Genomic DNA, 27,918 nt, shown 5'->3' on the forward strand with positions numbered 1-27,918 from the left:
CCCTTGCAGTTGCTCTTGAGAAAATGCGCTCGGCTACACAGCCGGCAGTTCTCGAATCGATGTCACGGTACTTTGATGGCCACGTCACAGTGACCTAGCCTCGGCGCTGTCTCAAGTCAGACAACAAGTCTAACCAGAATTCACTGTTTCAAGTCAGCCGCCTGCAGCCGGCTGCAGTGCTGCATGAAGTCAGTTCATGTCGAATGCACCTATTATCAAAGTTGAGCGGACGTACGTAGGAGGGCAGAGCCAGGCTAGTGGAAATTTCCAAACTAGATGTTATCGGCTACATTATAAAAGTCATTGGGGTAGCCTATAGTTGACTTGGGTTCCTATTTAGATTTGCATTCTTTAGTAACCTATTCTGTCATAACTTGGTAAAGACGCTGAGACTTATTAAGGACATCTTTCAAGGTATTTTATACATCTGCTGAAATGGGGGATTTAACGTAGGGATGGGCGAACGATGCCTTGTGAAGCTTTGGTGGTTTCTTCCGGATTGTGCCGGCCCAAAGAGCCGAACTATCGGCGCATTTAAAATGAACAGCGTCATCTAGCAGCCGTTTAAACTGGCTGAATGGGGCGTAGTGGTTGTCTCCGACGGTAGACTACCCTACGTTATTTAATATTTTAATTAAGGCTGCATGTGTTCATTTTTATCCGATATTAGTGCTCACACATTAAAATGTTGTGATACATCAGTAGGCCGTTAGAATTAAGTCATTTTCTCACAGTAAAAGTTAAAGAATATCTTCCGATGTTGCCTGCACTGGGGCGAGAACTCGAATATCTAGACTCGCATTATTAATACATTGTCATTCAAGGCTTTAACCAGCTACACCACCGAAAAAGCCGTTACTTGTCGATACGGGTGGACGGACTTTATACGATACGGTTTTTATATCAATTAAACTAGATTACACAGATTGTTTCTTATTCTTAACATTTGTGATATGTAGGCCTATTGTGAACCAGGGAGACTTTATTTTTACAAATTATTATTACTGTTGCCAATGTTGACGAATCATCAACATTTGTTTTCTGGGCACTGTATAGACCTACCTAGTCCTATCATGTTACGTTTCATTTCAATGAAATACAACACAACACTCAAGTGCACGGATTTATAATTATTACAATACGGATTTGGTTAAATAATAATGACTCATGGAAAAAACTCGAGCGATGCCTTGTGCTGCTTCTCTGGCAATGTGAGATTTGTCTTTAACAAGAAGCGGTGGCTTCGTTCCCTCTATGGCTCTGGTTCAGAAGAGCTCATGCATGGACTTTCACCTGCCAGAGGCTCATACAGGCATTCTACTACCGACTTATAAGTGTGTTTTATTAATGATGGACGTAGCATACAGCATCTCTATTGAGAGTAAATGGTTTCTTGTCTGAGACAGGATTTTTACAAAGGTGTTTCAATCTGTGTTTTGGGAAGAACGCAAGAAATAATGTACTTCACTGTGTTAAATCAGATTTCTTTGTAGTCATGTGTGACTTAAGGTGATTCCATTATTACTGGAAATTGCTGTTTCTGTCTTCCAGACATGGGTTGGCTCCAGAACTTTCTCCTCCTCTCAGCCCTCAGCCTCATCAGCAGCTCCTCAGCAGCAGGTGGTAAGTAGGACCATCATTTCAATCACCTGTTCAAGTCACCACTGTAATACAGACATAAAGGACTGTAATACAGTGAATACCACATTGATAAACAGTGGAGAGAAAGAGACAGAAACAGAGAAAGTGATTGAAGCCTCATACAGTAAGGATTGAAAGTGAAATTGTCATAAGGTTTGACAAATTCAAAAGATTGCCCTCTTGTGTCAGTTGACTGGTCCATGTGTGTTTGCTCATCTATGACCTCCCTTCCCTCTATCTCCCCTGACGCCTCTCTGCAGAGGGCTGTAAGGAGTATGGCCTGTACTTTGAGCGGTCATTCTCAGTCGTAGGGGAGGCTGCCATGTTGAACTGCACCCTGGTAGCCCCTGAGGTGTTTGACTTTTGGAATGTCTCGTACAACATCCACTGGTACAGCAAGGAGACACTGGAGCTGGGCCAGGCTACAGAACGCACTCTGGTGAGGGGCACCACTCTGTGGTTCCTCAATGCTTTGCCGCAGGACACAGGAAAATACTTGTGTGTTGTGAGGTACCTACTGAACACCTCCTCGTCAAACCTAAATAGTATTTTCTTTCATGGTGGACATGTTGTGCTATGTAAATAGAAATGAACTGGTACTGTATGTTTGTGTGAGACAAAGACATCAAATCTAGTGAAGGAGATCAGTAACTCATTAGATCAGATCAGATTGCTGTGGACTTCTGCATCAACATGATCTAATGGAGTATTGTGTGTTCTCTGGTCAACAGAACTCCAACCCAGTGTTTCTCTCAGACCACCTCACTGATCGTAAACCAAACCAACTCACACTGTGACCGTCCAGATACACACATCCAGTACCTGACGAACAGTGTCTTTGGCAAAATGGTCTGTCCCTTGAAGAACATGAAAACGGAATTAGGAGATTCTTACTCCTTCAAGTGGTACAAGGTGAGACCTATGGTGAAACATTTTTTGTTGTTGTTATATTTACTAAAAAATTACTGTCTTTTAGCCGTGTAAGGTTGCAAGGTATGAACCTTGCAACTAAACATGTTTTTCTAACATGGCACAAGAGTTCCTAGAAAATCTGTAATGACTTCATCATGATCTGGAAATATATAGTGCATAGTAAATGCAAATAAAAATAATAAATATTCTTTTATTTGCATTAGTATTTAAGTCTCAGTTTCAGTTGAACCCCCATTTGATAGTTCCTTTAATGGACTTCTCCAGGACTGTCAGCCTATTGAAACAGACGACAAGTTCATGTATCGTGATGACAACCAGAGTCTGACTGTGAAGCGTGTCGAGCCCAAGGACGGAGGCTTCTACACCTGCACTGTGACTTTTGACCTGGGGGGAATCCCTACAAGCATGTCAGCCACCATCAAATGTGAAGTGAAAGGTGATAAATGCTTACATTAATGACTAATCATAAAAATGCAGACATGTACGCAAACTGTCCATCGTTTTGATAGCCAGGTCATCATTTTTTTACATTAACCATTAGAGTTGTCTTCCTACGCATGCTAAAATAACAGTTTTTTACTTCCTTGTCATTTCAGAGGAATATGTTCTTCAACCCAGAATAGTGGTGCCTACTAATGAGTCGGTCAAGGCAGAGTTAGGTGAGTTGCATTCAACATGCATTGTGCAATGATATGCTTTCGTTTTGCTCCCCTGTCTTGTACCATATGTATGTTTGCATGTGGGTTCATGTGTTTACAGGGTCAAAGTTCAGCAAGGAGTGTCGTGTGTTTGTTCCGTGTGTGGGAGAACACTGGGTGAGTGTGTTATGGCTGGCCAGCGGTGCTGATGACTACATCCCCAAAGACTCCACACAGAGAGTTTTCCACCAAACACAACCGTAGGTTCATCTATCTGTCTATTTACCCAACCATCCATCCATCCATGTATCTATCTATCTATTTATCCATCCATAAGTACGTGTATTCCTTTTCCCCTGCCAGGGACCAGAGACAGGTTGACGGGGAAAAGGGTGTGTGGCTGAATCACCTGCTGACATTCTCTGAAGTGAAGCAGGAAGACTTCTATGTCAACTACTCATGTGATGTTATCAGTTCCCATAATTTTGTGGGGGCACAGTTCACACTCCTGCCGGCAGGTCAGAACCCACTGACGTGACAATGTAACACCAACTATGATAGTGTTACCTCACTGATGACTGTCAATCCTCTTTAACAGTATTTGAACCTCACTTCTGTTCATGCAACAACAACAACAACAACAATGAGTGTGTAACCTCACCTTTGACCTATTTCTTTATTGATCCTAGTTATTAAACCTCCGTCTCTACAGATCCCAACCTGATGCTTCCTGTCGGCCTGCTGTTAGGCTGCCTGGCTCTGAACTTCACTGCTGCTGTGGTCTTCTACTACCTGTTCAAGATCCACATTGTGCTCTGCTTCCGAGGAGTCTTCCCCTTCCTCTACACAGAAGCAGGTATGTGTGTGTGTCTGTGACAAGTGTGTCAAGTGGTAAGGCAGGAGGTGGACCCAAATGCAGGCAGGATCCAAGTTACCAAAAAATGCATTTATCAAACGGAATCTCAGGAGCTACTCACGTTGCACAACAACAATGCGACCATGGACTGACATAGGGAGCTGACATTTATACAGGGCAGGGGGATCACACAATGAATGGACAACAGCTGATTGAAACAAGACAGGGAACCAGAAGAGAGACAAAACCAGGACTGGAACACACACACAGACAGAAAACACGAGTTTCAGGGAAGACCAGAAGAACGTAAACGGGCATGGCTGTGGCGGTGACCTACATACTCTCTGATACAAATACACATGGTGACCACATGGTTGTCAGAAGTGAGTGTGACAGAAGTGAGTGTGCATGCATAATTACCTCTAGCAAAGCATATTCAGCCTGTTTCACAGGAAATACAGAGACAGGACTCAATCTTGTACCACACTCTCCTCTTAGAGTGACACTTCCTCTACACCCAACACAGCAGAGTAGCTGGGTGGAACAACTAGACAGGGTGTGCTTCTGGGTTTAACCACACCTCACTGTTGACCTTTGCTATGGAACATTTAGGATGAATATGTTTCAATAGTGGTTAAACTGTAAGCTTCTATGTTCATTGGTAAGAGACATGCTCTGACAGTTGTTGCTGTATAAAGGAAGGGGATATAATTAAGTTGAGTTCCAAGGAATGTAAAGTTGTTGCCGCCAAAAGGGACTGCATGACTTGGAGAGACTTCCTACATCCTTTCAATCTATATTCATGACCTGGAAGGGAAGTTCTTGAAAGGGTCAGAAGGAGACATACAGCAGGGGCGTAGCCACGGTTAGGCCTGGGTAGGCACAGGCCTACCCAATTTGTTCTAAGGCCTACCCAAAAACGAAAATATGCCTATCCTATCTATGCCTATTTTTCTAGGCCTACCCAAATAGATTATTCTGGCTACGCCCTTGACATACAGTCATGTGCTAATAAAACAGCTGTTTGATCCATTGTGAAGAATAGTGAGGTCATTGTTTGTATTACTTAACACTTGTTTGAAAAGGACCCTACAAAGGAGAGGTGACCATTTGCCTTTCTAACATGGCACAAGAGTTTCTAGAAAATCTGTAATGACTTTTAATCATGATCTTGAAATGTATAGTGCATAGTAGCCAGACACAAATACATAGTAGCCACACATTGCAAGTTGCATAAATAAATCAAATGCGATTCTTTTATTTGCATTAGTATTTATGTCTCAGTTTCAGTTGAACACCCATTTGATAGTTTCTTTAATGGACTTCTCCAGGACTGTCAGCCTATTGAAACAGAGGACAAGTTCATGTATCGTGATGACAACCAGTCTGACTGTGAAGCGTGTCGAGCCCAAGGACAGAGGCTTCTACACCTGCACTTTGACCTGGGGGGAATCCGTACAAGCATGTCAGCCAACATCAACTGTTAAGTGAAAGGTGATAAAGGCTGACATTACTGACTGATCAGGTCATTGTTTGTATTAATTAACACTTGTTTGAAAAGGACCCTACAGGCCTAGTCAACCCCTGGTGCTATGAGTTCCTGACCTAGAGAAATGCAACATGAGGTCATGAGTCAGGTGGCTGAGCGGTTAGGGAATGGGGCTAGTAATCAGAAGGTTGCCGGTTTGATTAATAGAGTAACACCACAATTACCTCATCTATAGCAGACTCCAAACAAGATTAGGCTAAATGTCTGTAGTTGACTACAGTTGAGCAATCATTATGTGTGTTAGTCCAAGAGAGATACACTGAGAGGACAAAGTGTGGGACTGTACCACGCATTAACTCAGATAACGCATGTTAATAAACCTCTCTGGTGGATGCAGGAGCTGGAGGCTGTGTCGATCAGCAGTATCATGACTACTCTTTGGAACTTTTGAAAATGTCTTTGAAAAAGCTTTCTGACAAGTTGATAGCTGTTTTGAGTTATACAAAGGTAAATGACACCTACCAGCCCATCAGAAACACCAGCAGTACCCCCCTGGGTACGTGCAAATTTAAAACTTTGCACAGTGCACGGTTCTCGAGTTCAGTGTTTCGACAAAAATCCCACTACAGAATTTTCACACACACATAAACACACACACACACAGATTATTGTAATTATAGTATACTTATGTAAAATAGTAGCCTTAAGAAGGCCAGTAGGTGGCAGTTGTTGTAGCCTACCTTACGAGCCACCGTAGTTTGCACTTGTTATAGTTAGGGGTGCAGTGCGGAGAGAAGGAGGCACGGGACGCTGGGGTCGAAGACTGGCTGAGACCATCGGGGTTTATTGTCACAGATAAGGCTGGTTCGATCCTTAACCCTATCTAGCCGGCCCATTCAAATATGGGTCGAAAAAGACCCATAAGACCCGCCTTAATATCTTTGCCGTCCAATCACCGATTTTATTTCTGAAAACTGCCAGATACTCATGACAAGTTAAGCTCAAAGTACATATCATTGGTTAAGGGGTTACTGGGAGGGGAAAATAAATGTATCGTCTGCAACGGCAGCCATTGTTTTTCGAGGCGGAGCCAGAGCGGAGACCATGGGAGATTGCCTACAGTGTTAGATTTACAGCTTCGAATTGAAATCTGAGACGATATTCTGAGTAAAGACAAGTTTATTAATATGTGTTGTCAATATTGTCAATTAAAAGTCTAAACTTTTTACTTACGAAGAATTTGTTTGTGGGAGTGATGCGAGTTTTTTCCAGAAAAAAACTCGCGTTCTGCCGTGTCCGGCAGGACAGGCAGTAATGACGTTAGTAGCACTGTTTAGCCTCGATTTGAGCAGATTTCTAAAAAACTTAGAAAAACAACATTAACTAGCTAGATTATATACACTGTAAGCTAAATGTACATGCCTTGTTTGGCCAATTCGGTCGATTGTGGAAGAAACTCCAACGTTTTTTAGTTATCGAGAGGAGTATCCAGCCATAGCGCTAGCTACTTTTGGGGCAGAGAAATGTAGGTTTCCCCCATGTTTCCACGTGTTTCCATGTAGTCACTAGAATGGTCATAACTTTTAATCAAAATATGATATTTCTAATCTGTCTTCTGTTCCACATTGCCCACAGATGTGTGGATATTCCACCTGCTCAAAGTTTTCCTCCATCTTGTAATTAAAGTGGTTAAAAATGAAGTTGTCTGATGAGGTATGGTGGATGGAGAAGTTTTTGTAAAAAATGGCTGCCTGAAATCACCTTGATAAAATATGATTTGCCTTAAGTAATCATATATTTATTCACATCATAAAAATCCCCTAGTTCTGTTCTTCAATATGGTGTCAACAGTTAAGGTGTATGATTTAATATGAAAATTCATAAAATTTGCATATTAATATGAATATCATATTTCAACAGCATATGGAATGTTTGGAATGTTGGCTTAGGCAGCAAAGGGAGCACAAACAAGCGATCTTATATGAAATATAGCACTCTACCAGAATAGCTAATGTTAGCCCACCGGCTAGCCACGATAGTTTTGTACAAAACAATTTTGTACACCAGTACATAAAAATTAATTTGCACAGCAAAATCTGTAGTGTTAATTTGAGTTAAATTCCCAGTGTAAATTATTCCGAGTGAATGGGTGTTGATTTGTGTGTTATTTTAACACTCGCAGTGCTGAAAAGGCTCTGTGGGGGGCGTCATTTCAAGGAGTCAGGAGCATACACTCATTCTGAGTTACTTTCCACATCCGGTTTTTTCGCGCTCATTGACGAGAAGGACATTTGTCGTCACTGATTTACCGTGCCAGCTGCCATTGAATTAGCGCGCCCAGAAGAAAACTGTGTGGGATTGGGATATTCAGTTTAAAAGGTAAGAACCACATTTATCAATTTATAAAGCTTGTTAGTCGTTATTTAAATCATGTTTGAACATTAAGTGGGGTGTGATGCAGTCGATATGTGGCAACGTGTGGATTTTAGCTACTGTACTTGCTAGCTTATAGTTAGCTAACGCTAGCTAGCTAGTTGCTAACGTAGCTATAAGTAACTTTTCTTAGCATAACGCTACATTTTTCCAAAAGTTAATCAACTGTACGTTAACGTTAGAGGTAAAATATACGTGTTTTGTAATAAAAGTTCCTAACAGTATATTTACTAAGGTTCTATGAAGATACCAGTCAGGGTTTAGCTACACTAATTGAATATGTGGGGGTGGGGCGTCATCGTCGCCTTTTTTAAATATGGGGACGGTTGGTGTGTGTGAGAACATTTCTGTCAGGAATACTCGGTTTAAAGGGTGAGAACCACATTTATCAAATGATAAAGAATGTCTTTACCTAACTGTCTAAGTTAAGTTAGTACAGCAACTGTAAAACGGTAAAATGAGGTTAGAATGTTTTAATATAACGTTAAAACATGTGTTTAGAGCTAACGATGTTTAAGAAAATCTCTGGTCTAGTCAGTGTTTTACACTACCGTAGCTAACGTTTATGAAAGTCATTTAATGTGGCGTCGTCGTAAGGTTCAAAATGCTTTGTGCACGTCCGCGTGCAGTGAAGTAGGCGGCTTTTTTTTATGGTGGTGGTGTTTGTGATGATGTTAGATTACTAGATTTTTTTCCTGCATATGATAAGCAATCTTCACTGTTGTTGGTTTCCACTTAAATATAAGCTAACATCTCACTGCTTGTTGTTTCTTCTTCTTCACTAGGTGCAGTTTCAGGATGTACCATGTTGCTGAAGGTGAAATACCGTAGTATCAAGAAGTACATCAAATTGCACTCAGGCTTCACCTATTCAGAATTCATCAGGGAAGGTAAATAGCTATCCTTTAAAGGCCCAACAAAATATGTAGCCTCTTTAGTAACAAATCACAGCACAAGATTCTCTGTGGCTGAACAATTTAAATATTTTTGGCTGTATTTAACAGTTTATTAAAATGTATCAAATTTTAGTTTAATTTTAGGGCTTTACTTTTAATGACAGTACATAGTGGAATCATCAACATTAGTAGTACATGGCAGTATACGTTTTGCTGCAGATTCTTTTTGTTTAACATTTACAAGATAAGGAAATACAAAGTTAAGCAGGATGATATACAATTTGCTCAAGTTGACTTTATCTGGTTACATTCCCTCTTTTATAGTCAAACAACTGACTCAGACAACTGAACTGTGCCGACGTCTAAAAGCTGCTGAGAAACTCACAGAGAACGATGAAACGGGTAAGCTACACAGCATGCATGGTTCATATAACAAATTAGTTAGCTAGTTTTATCTTTTCCTATTAGACATTAATGTCTTGTTTTTTTTCTCCTGATAGACTGGGACAGTGACATCGCTTCCATGCTGCTGCTTCTCATTCTCTTGCCACCCACAGCTGGACGGAAGAGGACCAAAATAAGTCCAAGTGATGCAGTGGACAAAGTGGTGCACTTTCATAAGGTACATTATATGCCAAAATTCCACAAGACAATTTTTTTGTTTTATGCACTTGCTTGCTTTTCCTGTCCATATGTTGCTTTTAAGTGTGTTCCTTCCAAATAAATGGGTATTACAGGCCAGTGTGTCCCAATTATTTGGGAGGAATGTTTTTCCAGTGAAGCAAATTATCTCAAATCACAGGGGCAGTATACACAGTGTATTACATTAACATGGACCAGCAAATACCAGATTCACTTGAAGGTGTACACATTTACAATATATATTTTTTCTTGTAGTCATGCTGCAGCATCAATGAATATCTTCAGGAAAGAGAGGGTAACCAACCATACATCCTTGCCATTGGCCGAACCCAGAAGGCAGTTGATACCTTCTACATCGTCGTGGACAAACAGCTCATCCTCTGCCAAGCCACCAGCTCATTGGGTGCTTTTGATGAACTGTTTAAATCCCACTACATCTTCAACTTGTCTTATGATGAGTCCCTGGTCCATTTCTACACTTTTCTTCACCTTTGAAAACATTTAATGTGGACAATGATGAAAATGGTGAAATGTTCACCCAAGCCCTGCCCGCTGTAGCAAAAGACATCTTCTCTACTAACTGGGTAAGGATCAGTGGGGTCGAGTACAGAGCCGGGTTAGTCATTTGTAGTGGCACGGAACACGAAATACCTTTGTTTTGCAGAATTAAAAAAGTACTTTTAGTTAACAGTGTGATCTACTTCATAGTGAACAAGCTTATGGTTGACCATTTCAGTGAGCACTTTCATGCCGACAATGTGTTTGAAAGTGATGAAAAAGATGTGGTGAAAGCAGACTGTATTCAAATTTATAAGCCTTTTGACTTACAAAGTGCTTATGGTGGTGATGATAGCCTTTATATTGTACCATTATTTTCTCTGTAAATGTGCATAGACTTAAGTTGTATGGTGCTTGGATATTGTTGTCTTCATTAAAAAAGACAAATTCATTGTATGTTTATTTTTTCCTGTAGTGAAAAAAACATTTTCAGAACATTGAATGTAACACAACTGTCATGAATACACTTTAAAGTGTTATAATAACACTGAATGATTTAAATGAACACTTTCAGAGTAAGGGAGTAACACGATTTAGAGTTAAAAATACTATTTAAAGTGTCATAAAATAACACTGAACGAATTAAATTAACACTTACAGAGTAAATGAGTAACACGATTTAGAGTTAAAAATACACTTATTGTTGTGAAATAACACTGAATGATTTAAATTAACACCTTAAGAGTAAGGGAGTTACACGATTAAGAGTTAAACATACTATTTAAAGTGTCATAAAATAGCACTGAATGTTAATTCCTAACACGAGTTTAGTGTAAAAAACTACTCTTAAATGTGTTAAGAAACAACACTGAGTGTTACATTTTTAACACTCTTATGGAGTTAAAATATTAACACTATCCAAAGATATATGAACAAATTAGGTGAGTGGGTAATTATCAATGTACATATTCACACTTGTATGGTTCACGCCGCCGATTAACCTGCCTACCTTAATGGAGCACAACAAGTTCTAAATAAGCGCGGCGACCTACCCAGAACACAACGCAGAGTATACCAGCAGCGCCGAGGGGCTCGACCAGGCGGCAGACGCACAGACGGAGTGGGTTACACTGATCTCATGTTTATTTTCAAACATGGAAAAATATATTGCCTCGCAGTTTATGAGCATCAGGAACTTTAAAACCTTCATGAAAAAGTACATTATAACATGTAGGCTTCTTAATCTAGAATCTACATTGATTGGGTAATTTTAGCAATAACTTAAGTTCACTGATAAAGTCAGACTGAATAGAAATGTACTGCAGGTAGATTATTAAATCATTTTAGCAGACAGATTTGAGCACACTCATTCCTACACAATACTCAATAGTTTTTAGAGAATGCTTATTTATACTGATTAGGCCAACGGACTAACACAGGTTCTCATGTTCCCCAGGGGGGTATTCCAGAAAGCAGGTTATGCGACATACCCGGTTAAGTTAACTCCTCCTCATCTGACACCCAGCGTTGTAGCAACATTGCCAGTAAGTTGCTGCAACATTGTGTGTCAGCTGGAGTTAACTGACCCGGTTATGTCGCATAATCAGATTTCTAGAATACCCCTCTGCCCTGCATCTTCTATGTTTCCCTGCTCCAACACTGGAACATGCAGGGCTTGGGGTCACTGAAGACTGGGTTGAGAACCAATAGACTATATCTCTCTCCGTCACACCTCAAGTTCCATAAACATAAAGGCTACATTGTGAAAGGTATCCTACAACACCTGACGCTAATTTTAAGCGTAAGCTTGATGTGGAACGTTTATTGGGCGTATCATACCCTACACCACGGTTTCACAAGAGGATGGAAAACTCCGAAACCGAAGATTAACTCTAACTAAAACGAATGTCATACAGGTAAATTTGATTTTGATATATTGGATTATATAAACTTGATTACTTTTTGGTGACTCCGCATGTTCCATTGAGTGTAGACCTATAGGCTACTGTTTTTCACTATACAGTTCATTAGAAATGATTTTTGTGTTCAACAGGTGCGGTGTTTTTTTTGTTAAATAAACCACTCCAGTATTTCCAGAGGTTCTTATGAACACGGCGGTACCACAAACCTGACTGATCACAAACCAGATTTATTCTAGTAGGCCTACAGCTATTACCTTCTACACTGTATGTCTGTTGGTGTACTGTATTTCAAACACTACAAAACACCTTGTAGTCTATGTGCATCGGTAGAGTTAGGGTTGTGGTGGTCATTGGATTTTACTTTTTTGTAAAAAACTTCCACAAATCATAACTTGTTTGTATTTTTTCAGTAATAGCTTAAATTACAATACATGAGTGCATAAGGACAATAAATTAGTCCGTCTTTTGCGGTTTCACTTCCCCTTTGTTGTTGTTGGGAAGACCTCGACATTGCCGAACATAAGTTAACTGACAGGAAATGTCCAAATCCTTCGGTAGCCTACACATGATCGGACACAGACGGTGTAGTCTTCACAATTACACACATGAACAATGGTATCGGTTGATATTGTCTCCTTCCACAGGTGTTGACTATAATGCAGGAGGTTTACATCGGCATTCTTTTTCTACTGATGCCGTCAATGATCCCGTCAACTCTTGAAGACGGTAAGAAGTCTGGCAGAGAAAATGAAAGAGTATACTCGGCTATAGCCGTATGATTTAAACATTATTTAAATACATCTTCACTGAGGGTCAAATTGTGTAGTAGGGTATTTGGATTTGTCAAACCGTGGGATGTTTTGTTAAAGGTAGGCTACTTTTTTTCTTGGGCTGTTTTCTGGAAGGTTTCAGGAACCTTGTTATATTCTTATGTCTTCTTGCATGGTAACAATGGGAAGACATAAAATGAAAATATTGTATCCCTATTTTAGATTGTATAGTTAAGGTGCTTCACAGCCCTAGATGTTTGTCTTACACATTTTACTGATACTTTAGCCTCAGTCCCTTAAAAAAACGATTTGGTGGTCTTCGTATACATCCTGTCTCAAAATAGGTCAGATACATGCAACACACACACACGCACACACACATATCGTGCTGCCCTAACCTATTGGCCTCATTTTCACGAACCAAGATGAACCAGTTTCAATGTCACCCACCCACATCTTAGAACTGCAGACATTTTCAAAAATTCCGAAGAGTAGTCATGATACTGCTGATCGACACAGCCTCCAGCTCCTGCATGCGTTATCATGAGTTAATGCATGGTACAGGCCCACATATTCTCCTCTCAGTGCATCTCTCTTGGACTGACACACGTAATGATTTCTCAAATGTAGTCAACTACAGAGATTTAGCCTAATCTTGTTTTGAGTCTGCTATAGATGAGGTAATTGTGGTGTTATAGTTGTGTTGGTTTACGTTCACACATTGGGGTTTCCTACAGTGTGCTTGGAAGCCACCACCAAAACGTATTGTATTGTAATATACTAGTACTGTGCTGTGCCTGTGATGCTCTCCCTTTGATGCTGCTATTAACAAAACAAATGCTCACTTATTGATACTGAAAATGAACTATCCACTTTATTTTATATTGGATATTGTCTTGCTGATAGTTGGCTGGCTAGAATTTCACCCGTAAAGAAAACCCTTTAAAATAAGTTAATTCAAACTTTTGTACCATCATTGTCAGTCAGCAGTGCTCATCTGGCCATACATGCGGCCGTTGTACATTGTACAACTTCATATAATGCCAGTTTTTTAGATAACTGAGATTAATTAATTTATTTGTCATTCTGAACATGTTGACAGAACTAAATATTTAGTCAGGACCAGCAGTGTACTATATAAACAATAAATAATATACAAACAATACACACAATACATAACAAATAATTATCAGACAACTAAACTAAAACCTATTAATTAATAACTAAGCAACATCAGACACACACACAGATTCCTGGAATTACAAACACTGTACATTTTCACCTAAGCACTTTACAGGGGGAGATTTGAACTTGGGACTCTTGATCTGCAGTCAAATGCAATACCACTGAGCTATACTCATCAGGTATAACTCAGAACATATCACTAGATGCTGTGGTACTTCATGTTGGACTTCTGTTTACATGCCAAGGTTCATTGGTTAATGTTTATCAAACATGATCAAATAACTCAATTCCCTTATGAGCATATCATCTCATTCCACCCTCACCCTTTTTACATCAAACCTGTTCAGCCAGGCATATTCTGCTAAATGATCCACCTGGAATTCCTGGATTTGTTCTAGTGTCTTCTAGCCAGCAGCCTTTATGAAAGGTGGCCAGTGCATGCGTGAGAGGATATCCCCAAACTGGACATTGAGAGAGAAAGCTATACTGACAGAGGCATTGTTAGACATAAAACTCTACTGGGGCACAGGCCCCTATTCATATCCCTTTTTTTCTTTCAAGCTTGCTGCGCACAATGCGCTACTGGGCTATAGAAACTCCCCTTGCTTAACCCACTATACAACAGTTCAGGGACACAAGTACTTCGGCAGGGGCATCAATATTTAATGCGAGCGTTCACATTTTTTTCGCATTCATTTGAGCACAAATAGGGCCTACTGTTTTTTTGAGCTTCATGTAATATTGTTTTTATGTTTTAGTCAAAATATTATGATCGGTAGGCCTATCATTTAGAAACTTTCTTTAGTTTTGTAATGTTTTCTTAGCTTTTCTCAATGCTGACTTGTTTGCGACACCTGGACTCCTATGTGCGTGCTGCAGTGGCTATTTGGCAAGTTCAGAAGAGCGCGCTGAAATGGAATTCTGTGGGCATCGGTTTGTGTTTTCGGTTAAACTGCTTAGATTTTTCAAGCGTTGATTGGGATACTGCGTTTATTTTTTCTGGGATTATCTATCTAAATTAATGCACTTACAAATAAAGTAAATTTTTAAAACTCAAACATTAGATTTTACTGCGGTAAAAGGGTCTAACAACGCCCCTGGATACTGACGAGCGACGTGGAGGTGATCCGCAAACTGGGCATCGAGAGAGGAAGCGATACTGACGAGGAACGTGGAGGTGATCCCCAAACTGGGCATCGAGAGAGAAAGCAATACTGACGGCAACGCGGAGATGATCCCCAAACTGGGCATCGAGAGAGGAAGCGATACTGACAAGCGACGTGGAGACACCTGTGACCTTTGTATAGCCCTTTTTACAAGCAATGTCCCAGATTCCTTCACATAACCCTCAAGATGACAAGGAAAAACTCCCAATGAAACTAATGGAGAAAAAATAGATGAAACCTTGGGAGGAGCAATTCAGTTGTCCGTCGTAGTCACCAAGTGGACATCAGTCTCCTAACTCCAACGTTGGCAGACCGTCATAGACCAATGTCCACTGGCGACTACTGTAGGTCCAACGATGTTAGACTGGCGACCAGGCAGATGCTGACAGCTAAACCCTCCACACCACAGGGGAGGTGTGGAGGGGGGACAGAGAGAGGAGAGCAGGAATTAGAGAATGCAAAGGAACAAATAACAGTTACAATAACAGTAAGGGTCAGGTCCCCATCAGTCAAGTGTGAACTAGTGCAGCATTTGAGCAGATTTTTTGTTGTTGTTGTGATTTGCCAGACACATACAGGATACGATACTCTGTATATTATATACGCTATAGCTAACCTTGACCAAAAGAGTTTCAGAAAGATCTCAAGAACAGTTTTATCACCATCTCCTCAGTCAAGGAGTCAATCACTCTGGTACTGTCACTGTGGTGGGCTTTCTTGTCTTAATGCTGGTGCTGGTTTGCACACGCAGTTGCTGTTGTAGTTATTGGCTGTTGTTGCGTGCTATTGCCATTGTGTCATTTCTTGGAAGTGTTATTGCAGTTGTACTTCTCCTTTGTGCTGTCATGTTGTCCCACATCATTAGCTGATTTGAAGCTGCTCTGTCTCTGCTCTGTCTTCAACAGGCCACAAGGGAGCGCTGGATAGCTACCATGTGACCTCAGGCCACTTCTTCCAGCTCTCGTGTGTTGGCTGCAGTGAGGGATGTGACAGTGTGAACTGGACCAGAGGGGGCGGTCCGGGCCCAGGGCTGCCCCTTGGAGTGGAGGTCAGACAAGACTCACTGTGGTTCCTACCAGCCCAGCACGGCCATGGTGGACTGTACACCTGTAAGGCCAGGTGAGAATGTACTAGCAGGATCCGTGTACCAGAGGAGCACAGTATCTGTATGCAGAAAACCAACAGCTCAAACCACATTTAAACCTACCCTGGACATCATTAAGGTTTCTGAGTAGTTTGAATGCATTTCAAGGGGTTACTTACTGTATACCAATAACTTTCAACTTGGGTCAAATTGGATTCATTAATCCTTCTTGTATCTGTAATAGCAGGAACGACAATGAATCCTGGGAACATGGATTTTCTGTGTCTGTGGACCCAGGACCATGCCCTGAGCCTGACGAGAACCGGTCTCTAACCCAGGGAACAAACGATAAAATCTTCTGCAAGCAGGACCATGTCTTTAACCTGGACAAAAATGCACGTATAAGGTGGTTTAAGGTAGGGGTTAAATCTGGCAACCCTTTAACTGTTGTCAACTAGAACACCATGGGTAACTATTAACGTGTTTCACAGAGTCACTTACAGGGCTGTCAAACTCAGTTTAGTTCATGGGTCACATACAGCCAACTTGATCTCAAGTGTGCCGAACCAGTAAAACAACACTCCCTGTTTTTCCTTTATTTAAATGTAAAGAACATTCTAAAAACATTCATAAGGAATGAACCATCCATTTACAAACCAGAAGATGAACAGCCTGAGACTGAGACAACTTTCATGCCTAATATATCCCACCCACTGAAAGGTGCCATTATAAAGACATAGTGTTATTCACTTCACCTGTCAGTGGTCATAATGTTATGGCTGATCGGTGTATACCATATAGCATATAGTATATTATACATACTATATAGTATTTAACTTATTTTTTGGTATTTAACTTTTTTGCAATATTTTGCACAATGCTCAATGTCTTTAAACATGACCACAATAAGTAGTCAGTTGTTTTTCAGAGAACTGTCAGGGTGGAAATACTGCTTCTGAAGCAGTATTTTCATTTAAGTAGGTTGTGGGAAGCAGTTTACTTGTAGCCCACATGTGGTTTGGCTGTGATTAGTCACTTTCTAAGTTACATGACATTTTCAAGATTATTGTTCACGTTAGTTTTTTTTAATTGTAATAGCCTATTGTTAAACATGGTATCTCTTTATGTTGGTGTTTTATATAATTGAGATAGGCCTCTTTTATTTATGGAAGTGTTTACGCTTAACCTGGTAAATGTGGCCTGTTAGTTTAAGTTTGCTGCTGTCCCTGGTTTGTTTGGTCACATTTTGGCTAGTTTGGAGCTACACAGTTAGAGTGCTTGTTTGTGTCCTAGCTTAGATCTCTGAATATGTGTGAAGTACTTGGATTCCTTGAACCCAATTTGTTTTACACATCTTAAGACTGTGGAGGTATTATAAAAAAAAACTCACTGCACACGATTAACGTAGGCTACAGCCACTGCTTAGAGTTGCTAAACTTCCCTCAAACAGACTGTGAACAAATCAGGAATAGCAGTGCATTTTATTGAAAACTCAGAATGAATGACTTCTCTACAACTTTCACACTTTGCCATGTCATCTAGTGGGTGGGATTGGATCATGTGGTGGGCCGGTTGTGGTGGGCCGTATGTTTGACTGCGTTTAGTATAGCCTACTGTCCTGATCTACACTGTAAAGCTATTCACATTGACACACACATACACACTCTTTGTTTTGTCAAACAATGTCTTGTTTTTCAAGTTATATCTTTCAGATACTTTTAATAGTACCTCTCAAATTACAGGAACCCTTTCCAAAACCATCCCCTAGGTTGGAAATCCCCCTCACTCACTCACTCACTCACTCACACACCACTACACAAATTAAAGTAACACAGAACACCTACAGACAACCACAAATGCACAGCATAGTTTCTACCCGAGACTCCATAAAGCCTGCTCTGAATTTTCTTTGGAGGTGACTGCACCTTCTTCTTTCATAAAAAAGAAGGGTAAAATCTAAGAGGCCACTGCACATTTTACCCTTCAGTTCCTCACTCAAAATTGTCATTCTTTACTTTTTATTTTTTTATGAAAGAGAAAGGTGCAGTGGTCTCTCTATTCTTTTCAGAGCTGTATATCCACTACAGTACATCATCAACATGACCTTGTTTAGGAAAATGAAGAAAGGGACTTCAAAATCCTTTCTGTACTTTCTCCTTGTTTTTGACTGGTCAGAACTGCAGGCCAGTGGATGTTTCTGGAGATGTGCTGAGATTCCCTGAAGTGTCCCAAGAGGCTGCTGGAGTGTATACCTGCATGATGGACTTCTCTCTGGAGGGGCACAACTACAATGCCTCCAGAAGCATGAGGCTCTCTGTTACCCATGGTAACACACGCTAAACAACATTGACTGAACTTAACTGAACATACTATGTCATACATCCTATCAATTTCTAATGCCGTGGTAATATTAGGGAGAAATACTTTATGGTTACTGTTAATTCAATTTAAACTCCCGTGTGTATAATGTGTGTGTTAGTGTGTCTGTCTAGATGAAGTTCTGTTAGATGCAGTATGTTTACTCTTAATCCTGTTCAAACTGCTAACTTTGTCAACACTGTGTGTGTGTGTGTGTGTGTCTAGATGAAGTTCTTCAGATGCCTAAGGTGACCTACCCCAAGCAGGAAATTATCATAGTTGAACCAGGCTAGTACTGATTACTAACACACCTTGCTGAAGCTTCACAGACTCAAATACGTGTTGTGTCTGGGCATCTTGTAAAGGATGTCTGTGTGTTACTGTGTTGGTCCCAGGTTCCAGTCAGCAGCTAACCTGCCTTGCCTTGGTTGGTGCTGGTGAGGATGTGGAGGATAGCCGTGGTTACTGGAATATCGATGGCAAACACATTGACGAGTTTCAACAGCTCACAGACTCCTGGGATTTGTGAGTTGTCTTTATGTGTGCGAGTGTTTGGGTGTTGTATGTGAGTAGCAAACTTCACAGTGAACTGTTGTGTGAAGCACAACTAGCATCTAGTCTAGGTGTCGGTAATCTTTGTGACGTTGAGACATTTTTATTAAAATAGGGTACATTGGGAGTCCCAGTGGGGGAAAAACACAGATGGGGGAACTTCTCACAGCCGATCAAACATACTGGCCCCCCAGCCACATAAGCTATGACTGCATAAGAGTCGGTCCATTCGTCAATGAAATGTTTGCATTTGTCTTGCCTTTCTCACTTTTTTATGCCATTTAAACATTTTGTCATCCCGCTTGATTCACTCTTTTTGCATGTTGTTTGCTTTTACGCAGACTAGGCTAGGCTCTACTGGTAGAGTTGTATGGCACTGACACTGGTTGGTTTTAAAAACAGTTTGTTTGTAAAGCCTTACGACCCATGTCCCCTATTAAACAAAATGTGCACGTTCATGATGCTATTCGGACACACTAGGGCTGCATTCCAAAACCCCTATTTGCGACTCTCTGAGGTTTTAGGCTACTTACCATAAATTGTAGAACTAATCCTAAAATTGTGTGGGAGCCACAGAAATGGTCAAGGAGCCACATGTGGCTTCTGAGCCATGGGCTGTTGGCCCCCAGGCAGTGACTGGTCTGTGATGTCCTGGTCCCCAGTGTTCGCGAGGGGGCAAATGTTTACCTCCAGTCCACCCTCAACATCTCCGAGGTCCTGGTGGACTTCCTGGACGTTCCGCTGACATGCGTGGTCATCAACCCCCTGGGCCAGGATACCGGTGTGGTGTGGCTACAGCCTGGTAATCACCATGCACCCATGCATGCACATATACACACAAACAAACCTTGAACACACACCTCACACACACACCAGCTACACACACATACACGTGCATGCTCACACGCATACACACATACAATACACACACAGACACATACAATACACACACAGACACATACAATACACACACAGACACATACAATACACACACAGCCAAGTGGCTGACTTGCAACTTCCCTACAGTAGGGATTGTATCTACGGATGCTATTCCAAAAAGAAAAGTCCACTAAAAGATTCAAGTTGGTCGGGTAATGGTTCAGGCAGGAGGACTTAGTATAGTATGTACTTGATACTTTATTTCACACGGTACAACACATGATTGTACCACTTGATTTGGCATTATGGTTCTGCTTGCATCGGCTCCCTGCTGCACCCAACGGAGACACCGTCTCGACCTCCGAGCAGAGAGCAGCGACGCATTCCCCTTACGACAGGAAACAGAACCAAGGGTGGAGGCCGGGGAGGTGGAGGCAGCAGATTAACAGAAGCAACCTGTGTTGCACTCAGCAATGCAGAGTGCAGCGATATCCTGATTAAATAGCGCTGCTAATGAGGCGCTGCTAATGAGGCGCTATGTCTCGCGTCCCCCTGCATGAACCAGCTCCGCTTGATTATTTATATAACAAACATCCAGATTTTGGTTCATTAAACAAAACAACTTAAAAAATTGACTCACTTTTGTCTCTCGCTTTTTGTCTTCAACATGTAGCCGATCACAGGTTCTTCTACACTGGTGTGAGCCTGCCTCTGGTCTTACCTGTGGTCATCTTGGCCATGGTCTTTGGCTTCCTGTTCAAGGTGGACCTGGTGCTGGTCTACAGGAAACTGCGCCCCCGTGTGTTCAGGAGGATGAGAAGTGAGAAAACAAGCTTGGTTTATCTGTTCCTTTAAAGAGGATGTTGTCTTTTCAAGGTCAAGTCTACATTCTGTTCCATGTCCTCTTCTCTCCTCTGCAGCTCCAGATGGAAAGCTCTTTGATGCCTTTGTGAGTTATCTCCATGGCGATGCGATGTGTTCGTCCAGGGCGATGGCCTTTGCCCTGCACATGCTGCCTGAAGTCCTGGAGAGACAGCACGGGTACACGCTGTACATCATAGGACGAGATGACACCCCTGGGGAAGGTACACACACACACACACAAACACTTAGAATACAACTTATATTCGAAGTATCAAATAAGAAATACTCTATTTGGCCCAAGTACAACCTACTGATTCTCCATGTCCACAATCCTCCACAGCAATGCACAACGCGGTTGCCCAGGCGATGGAGAGAAGCCGCAGACTTATCATCGTCCTGTCAGGGAGCAGCATCTCCAGCGTGGAGCAGAAGTCACTATGGCAACAGGACTATGGCCAGAGGATGGGTCTGCACCAGGCCCTGGTCCACAGCAGCCTCAGGGTGATCCTGGTGGAGGCTGACGCCCACGTGGACTACTCTGCCCTGCCAGAGTCCCTGAGATACATCCACACGAAGCAAGGCGCTCTGAGGTGGAAGCCCAGCCCTGCAGGCAGCCCCACGGAGCCCCCCAGTGGACGCTTCTGGAAATGTCTAAGATACCACATGCCCTCTGAGCCTGGAGAGAGCACCCCGGGGACAGTCTGAGGGCTGGCCCCTCTCTCCCTCTCTCGCCCAGCCCCTCTCTGTCTCTCTTTCTCTCCGTCTCTCACATCCCCACGCTCCATCTTCCCCTCTCTCTCTCTCTTTCTCTCTCACATATTCTTTCTGTCTCCCTCTCTCCCTCTCTCATCCAGCATCTCTCTCACTCTCTCTTTCTTTTTCCCAACACCTTTCTCCCTCTCTCTCGCGTATTCCCTCTCTCCCTCTATTTTTCTCTCTCTCTTACCCAACTTTTCTCTTTCTTTCTTTCTTTCTCCCACCCAGCCTGTCTCCCTCTCTCACACAGCTCAGGGATATCAAAGTTAGTAGTCAGGGGACACGCTTGGTCTCATGCCAATTTCCATGTCTGATTAGCCTTGTTGGCAGCATTTCCCTGCTACTGATCCCTAATCTGCTGTGCCATGATGGGGTTTAAGTCATTGTATTTTCAAAGAAAAGAAACATGTATCTTTAAAAGCTGACATGATCATGACAAAGTCTGACATGAAGGATTTATACTGAGCTCTAATTATAACTTAAAATATCTTTGTTGCAGAATAATAAGTGGATGTTCTGTATGTTTACATTTGTATGTATTATTCAAAAGTGAAGTGCACTTGTATTTGAATGTGAAATGTTTCATTATATCATGATAGAAATGTGAATTTCTGTAGACATATTGTCTATGAAGTATGACTACTGAAGTGCCCATAGTGTTATTTAAAAAAGAACATTCTTATCATTTTACAGGCGTGTGTTGGTTTGTGTGTGGATGTGTCGTACCAGAAATGAGTGTTGGGAGTGACAATGTATTACAGTTTTTCTCAATTGCTAAGACACATTTCTTGAATGTGTACTGTTTTCTCCAAACTCTAAACACACATCTTCATACTTAGACTGTTTGGCCAAACCCTTGACTTTTGACCCAAAATCAAACACTGTAGTCAAAACCATATTACCTGTCATAGAAACCAAACTTTGCATTCAAAATAGACACAAAGCCCTCAAATAAATTCAGCCTTCTGAATACCTTTTACACACTGCTGGGAGGAATTGAAAACCTTGTTATAATAGTGTTTTCATGAACCATTGACTATAACTTGTCCCTGATTTTTAGATATGTTCCACCTCATGAGTTTGACATGATGTAAATCATAAAGCTCACAAATACTGCAATTGTCCTTACAGGCTGTTTATTTACATTAGTTTATTTTGAGCTCTTGTTACTGTAGTGGTCCCAGTATACAAATAGTAGTACTGTTACTCAACAACACATTTTTTATTACTGTAAATCTTAATTTGGGAAACAAAGGCTAAGAAAACAAGGAAATAAACACCTTTTCACCTGGTTAACAGGGCTTGAATACGCTACAGTACTGTTCATTCTGGGTCATCATCCTGTCTCTGACCAGGCACAGGCCAGAGATTTTCCTCAACATCACAGGCAATGTTTCTCTAGACAAACAGCAGGGGAAAATGAATGCCTGAGCCATCCCTGACAAGACTCTATGACATGACATAGGGATTTCTGTCATAGTGTGGCATGGATCTCATTTGAGATTGTTGTTCTTCTACCTCTTCCTCAGTCTTTTCCTCTCCTTTATCCACCTCCTCTCATTCTGACAATTCTGCCTCTTCCTCTGATATTTGCATCCATGATTTCAAAGTACAGATGAGCTTAACTTTGTATTCATTCCAAACCCCTGATTGCTTGTTGAGTATTTTTGCTTGTTAGTGCTTACACATGGATAATTGGTTGTTAAGGGTGTTTGAATTGTGGTGGGGTGAATTTACTTATCAAACGGCAGTGTTTTCTAAATGACATAATGGTAACAATTGTGTCTTACAGTTTTTTACAATCGCTATGACATTTTTTTCAATACTTCTAACAAGTTTCCTAAACTCTTAACGCACCAACACACCTACGACACACAATTGGCAAACGGTTAATTTCATGCTCAAAATCACACATTGTAAACTAAACTCAAACACTAATTTTCATAACACAAAAATACACTAAACAATACACCATGTCTACCAAAACACTAACACACGTTCTCTTTCGACAGGAACATTTAGTCAATCATAGCACAATGTCATAAAAACACGAACATCAGATGGAATTACATGCAGAAACTGCATTCTTTTATATATGTGTCAGGTCTTACAGTATATGGATCATAGATTGTGTTTTGCAATGCAGTTTCTTTTGAAGCCTCTCTACATTTTTGTTTTGTTGGGTTTAGTAAAAGCATGCATTTTGCATGCAAATACTGTAAAGTGAGAGGTGTGTTTAGACTTTTGCAAAGAAGTGTGAATGAACCTGAGTAATGTGTCAAAAAGGGTAAATTGGGTTTCAAGACTGGGGTACACTTTCTAATGGGAATTGGCAAATGATTTTGTGAGGATGGCTTACACATACTATTTTTATGTGTTAGCAATCGAGAAAAACTCAACTGTATCTGACTTTCTGAACAATCAGTTTCTACAATCAGGTTGTCTTGAACAGGATAGGTGACGCTAGCAGATTGACAGATAAACATCCTTCAAACAACATTTCCGGTGATAAAGCTTACTCAAACATAGATAATTGAACATTACTGTTACTTTATTATTATGGTTTAACGAATCTGTCAGTACTAGGCTAAAGATTACCTAAAGAATACTTAAATCCAACTGTTACTTTGTTGCTATGTTGAAACGTTTAGCACTACTGTGTAGTAATAACAATGAAATTACTCGGTTATTACTATGTGAAAGATTTCGTACACATATTTCCTACTTTACAATAAGAATATGTATGTTTGCTTGGATTGTAGGATGGTTATTCTACAAGGTTCTTTCGGAGCAGAAAACTGGAGGACGGCCCCTAGTGAATTAAGATTGCTTTTAAATATGTCATGATTGTCCTTAGGTGAACCAGGCTGATCTGGGAGTCATCCTTGGGAGAAGGATTGACGTTGGAAAAACATAGTATCCATCTAAATGGAAAGTTATGGAATAAGTGTTCATACCATGAACTTTGCCCAAGGCTTTGGAGGCCTTTTATAACTGATAGGCAAGTAATAAGGAACTCATGGGCTCTATCCAATAACCAAATTAGGACATTAAAACACTGCAACCCCTGAGTAAATGTCAGGCCAACAAAGTTCTGTAGGAGAACCTTCTGTCTCCTCTCATAGACTAGGTAAGAGAGACCATGGTACAGTATGCCAGTGAGCTGGATGGCCTGGTGTTGAAGGCCATCAGCTGCTATTCACCAACAGCAATGTAGAGAGCCATGGCTGTTCGGGAGTCAGGTGGCTGAGCGGTTAGGGAATTGGGCTAGTAATCTGAAGGTTGCTGGTTCGATTCTGGCTGTGCAAAATTACGTTGTGTCCTTGGGCAAGGCACTTCACCCTACTTGCCTCGGGGAGAATGTCCCTGTACTGTGTAGTGGAAGAATTCTAGTGGCACTGTGTAGATTTGAATAGTCAAGAGATGGCGGTTTCAATTTAATTTATTTAGCTTGTACATTAGCATAAGATTTAACAAAGTACTTTGTGATCAGTCTAACGAAGGAGGTGCTAGCCACAGATCGTTCACAAGAGTGATGAAGAACAATCATAAATGCTACCTTATATAAACTTTAGATCAAATGGTTCTTCTGATGGTCAATCCATCAATGTAGCAAACTCTGTGATTGGTCAGCACTGCTCAGTGACAGTTTGACTCCATACCAAGTGTTCCACAGTTCTTTGATGTGGCATCTCTCCCCAAACCAGTAGATACTAAAGCCACAGAAGTTGATCAGTCAAATGGTCAACTGTCCTTTGTGTGGGCAACTTCAAACAAGTATTTAATTAACACCACCCATGCAACAGGAAGGGTCAGAGCAGCTTTATCAGTTCCCAGCTATCTCTTCCTCCCCAGGTGACAAAAACTCTCCCAGGTCACCCAGACTTCCCGTCCCTAGACTTCACGTCTCCTAGTTAGGTGTTATAAAACTACAGGTGGCATCTCTACCAAATGAGTTGAATCAACTTTCACTGTATCAAGCTTCTTAACCAACTTTTAGACTTCCCTTAAAACACATTCCTCATATATAAAACACACACATTATAACTGTATTCCAAATTTCCACCACAATTCCACTCTTTTTTTTTTTTACAATACCATAAACCCAAACAGTTAATCAAGAAAAATAAAATTCAAACATTAACATAAAAAATGCTAGTCTCAAGACAAAACCCATTGTACCCCGTACACCACAAAGTCCAGGTTGTCGGAACGGATGCCATGGTCGTGCATCCGTAGTGACCATCTTCAGTTGGCTGCAGGCAAACTTCTTTCAGGCGGTGTAGTCTAGTCGAACCGATTGCAAACGACGATCAAATTTGCTCAGGGCAACTTTCAACGACACTGCACTTTGCGTACAGCTCGGAAATGTTCTTGGTACTACGTAGAACGCGTATCCTCTGCTTCCGTCTCCAGACAAGGTGCACGCTTACAATGGTTTGCGTGTATCCACGTTGCTCTTCCCTCGATCTTAACCGCTGAATTGGTCGTCAGGAGAATCTGGTATGGCCCCGTCCACCTTGGGTTCCTCCAGGACTTGCGTTTCAGGTCCTTCACCACAATCCAGTCCCCTGGTATCAAATCATGCAGTGGTCCGATCACCGGATGAGGAATAGCCTCCTTCACCTGTCTGTGGATATCACATAAAGCAGACGACAAGGTTGCACAGTAATTAAGAATTACATCCTCACATTGGTCAGTCGTAGGCAACTGACCTCTTGTTGGCCCAATCCCTGTATTCGGCGGCCTGCCGAACAGGATTTCAAATGGACTCAATCCATATTTGGGTCTAACTCTAGCCCTCATCTGTAATAAGACAATCGGGAGAGCCTTCGTCCATGCCAATCCCGTGTCCTTACAACATTTCATAAATTTATTTTTCAAAGTCCCGTTTTCTCGCTCAACTGCACCCCCGCTCTCTTGGTGATAAGCACAGTGTTGTCTCAAATCGATACCAAAATAACTGCCTAGCTTACGAATAGCATCATTAACAAAGTGTGAACCATTATCACTACTTATTCTCGAAGGAATACGCCATCTTGGTATTATCTCAGTTATCAAAGCTTTCACGACTGCACCTGAATCAGCCTTTGAGCTTGGAAAAACTTCAACCCACTTAGAAAACATATCAACAATCACTAAGCAATATTTCTTCCCCTCGCTAGGATTCAATTCAATAAAATCCATCTGCAAATACTCAAATGGCTTCTCTGGACTTGGCTGTGAAGACTGTTGTGTTTGAATTCCTCTGCCTATGTTACTCGTAACACAAATGAGACACTTCTGACAAAATGACTGTGCATACATAGCAAATCCTCTTGTATGCCAAAATTGACGCATGCTTGATATCATACCACCTTTAGAGGCATGATCTTTCCCATGTGTCAACTGAGAAAAATATCGAAACAGATGTTTAGGTAAACATGGTTTAAGCACGCGACCTTCATCTGGACCATACCAAACCCCATCTCTATTCACACATCCTTCCTTTTTCCAAAGGGCTTTTTCTGGTGGTTTGGCCCAAGTTTGAATGTCCTGCAAACTTAAAGCTGTCAAATTAGGGTTAACTGGACATGGCAATGCCATATCCCCATCTCTCACGTCCTGTAAACACAGACCAACATCAAAACGAATACATGTCATCACATCATTACATACAGGTAATCTAGAAGCTGCTTTAGCCGCAGCGTCTGCTCTGGCGTTTCCCTGTGAAATGTAAAGGCTGCAATATGCTTCTGCGTCTCCATTTACGGATGGGCGGGCGCACGGATACGCACGGATAGACTGCGTTTATGGTTCTCCGTAGGCTGTGGGTGCTGAAAACAATTCACCGCCAGAAGAGTAGGTGGCGCAAGGTTTTTTTGTAAATCGTCGTGGAGTGTTTATTTACCTAGGTTATGGAGAAGTCGGAGCAATTTTACAAATTAGCCGTTTCATCAATAAAATACGCACATTTTCAGCAACTACACTGCCCATTTCTCGTCACATTTTAATTCAGATGCTGATTTACATGTACTGTTTAGCTGAAATATGAATTGTGAAAACTTACAGCAATGGCGGTCAAAGGATTCTGTTCGTCCTGTTTATCCCGGCAACCCCGCCCCCGCCCCAGATGCAAGCGATTCTTAATACTGACCAATCACAGCCAAGGGGGTCTCCGTAGCTCTCCGTCGCTCACGACGGATAGTTAGAAAATTCAGGAGGTGCACGTCGAGCTCTCCGGGGCTCTCCGAGGGTTGACGGAGAGCTCGTAGAGGGCGTTCCTCGGAGAAGAGGGCGTTCCCATGTGTCCGTTTTTCGAAAATGCAGAAGCATATATAAGCCTTTAGTGTGAGCCTAACATTTGCATACAGCAA

The 27,918-nt window shown here is 41.4% G+C and overlaps 2 protein-coding genes across 4 annotated transcripts; both read left to right on the forward strand.

Annotated features, from left to right (window-relative positions):
- The first annotated feature begins 313 nt into the window (after positions 1–313).
- On the forward strand, positions 314–5,587 carry LOC136956817 (interleukin-1 receptor type 2-like). Of its 3 annotated transcripts, none has more exons than XR_010878242.1 (10): positions 314–414; positions 1,552–1,623; positions 1,902–2,151; positions 2,373–2,553; positions 2,839–3,010; positions 3,171–3,233; positions 3,334–3,472; positions 3,576–3,730; positions 3,925–4,466; positions 5,400–5,587. XR_010878242.1 is itself a non-coding variant. In XM_067250835.1 (10 exons), the coding sequence occupies exons 2-10, from the start codon at positions 1,554–1,556 to the stop codon at positions 5,414–5,416; spliced, it is 1,191 nt and encodes a 396-aa protein (XP_067106936.1). In that variant the 5' UTR covers positions 314–414; positions 1,552–1,553; the 3' UTR covers positions 5,417–5,587. The 3 variants fall into 3 exon arrangements, 2 of the variants coding, with proteins under 2 accessions (XP_067106936.1, XP_067106923.1); XM_067250835.1 differs by having other exon boundaries at positions 3,925–4,068; XM_067250822.1 differs by having other exon boundaries at positions 3,925–5,587.
- A 6,310-nt stretch (positions 5,588–11,897) lies between these two features.
- LOC136956811 (interleukin-1 receptor type 1-like) lies at positions 11,898–22,689 on the forward strand. The gene is made up of 11 exons (XM_067250810.1): positions 11,898–11,942; positions 12,593–12,674; positions 15,975–16,188; positions 16,398–16,569; positions 18,329–18,479; positions 18,737–18,799; positions 18,907–19,036; positions 19,726–19,865; positions 20,616–20,762; positions 20,863–21,027; positions 21,147–22,689. The coding sequence occupies exons 2-11, from the start codon at positions 12,605–12,607 to the stop codon at positions 21,509–21,511; spliced, it is 1,617 nt and encodes a 538-aa protein (XP_067106911.1). The 5' UTR covers positions 11,898–11,942; positions 12,593–12,604; the 3' UTR covers positions 21,512–22,689.
- Positions 22,690–27,918: the final 5,229 nt, after the last annotated feature.

This window comes from Osmerus mordax, chromosome 2, assembly GCF_038355195.1.
Source record: "Osmerus mordax isolate fOsmMor3 chromosome 2, fOsmMor3.pri, whole genome shotgun sequence".
Taxonomy (NCBI): Eukaryota; Metazoa; Chordata; class Actinopteri; order Osmeriformes; family Osmeridae; genus Osmerus; species Osmerus mordax.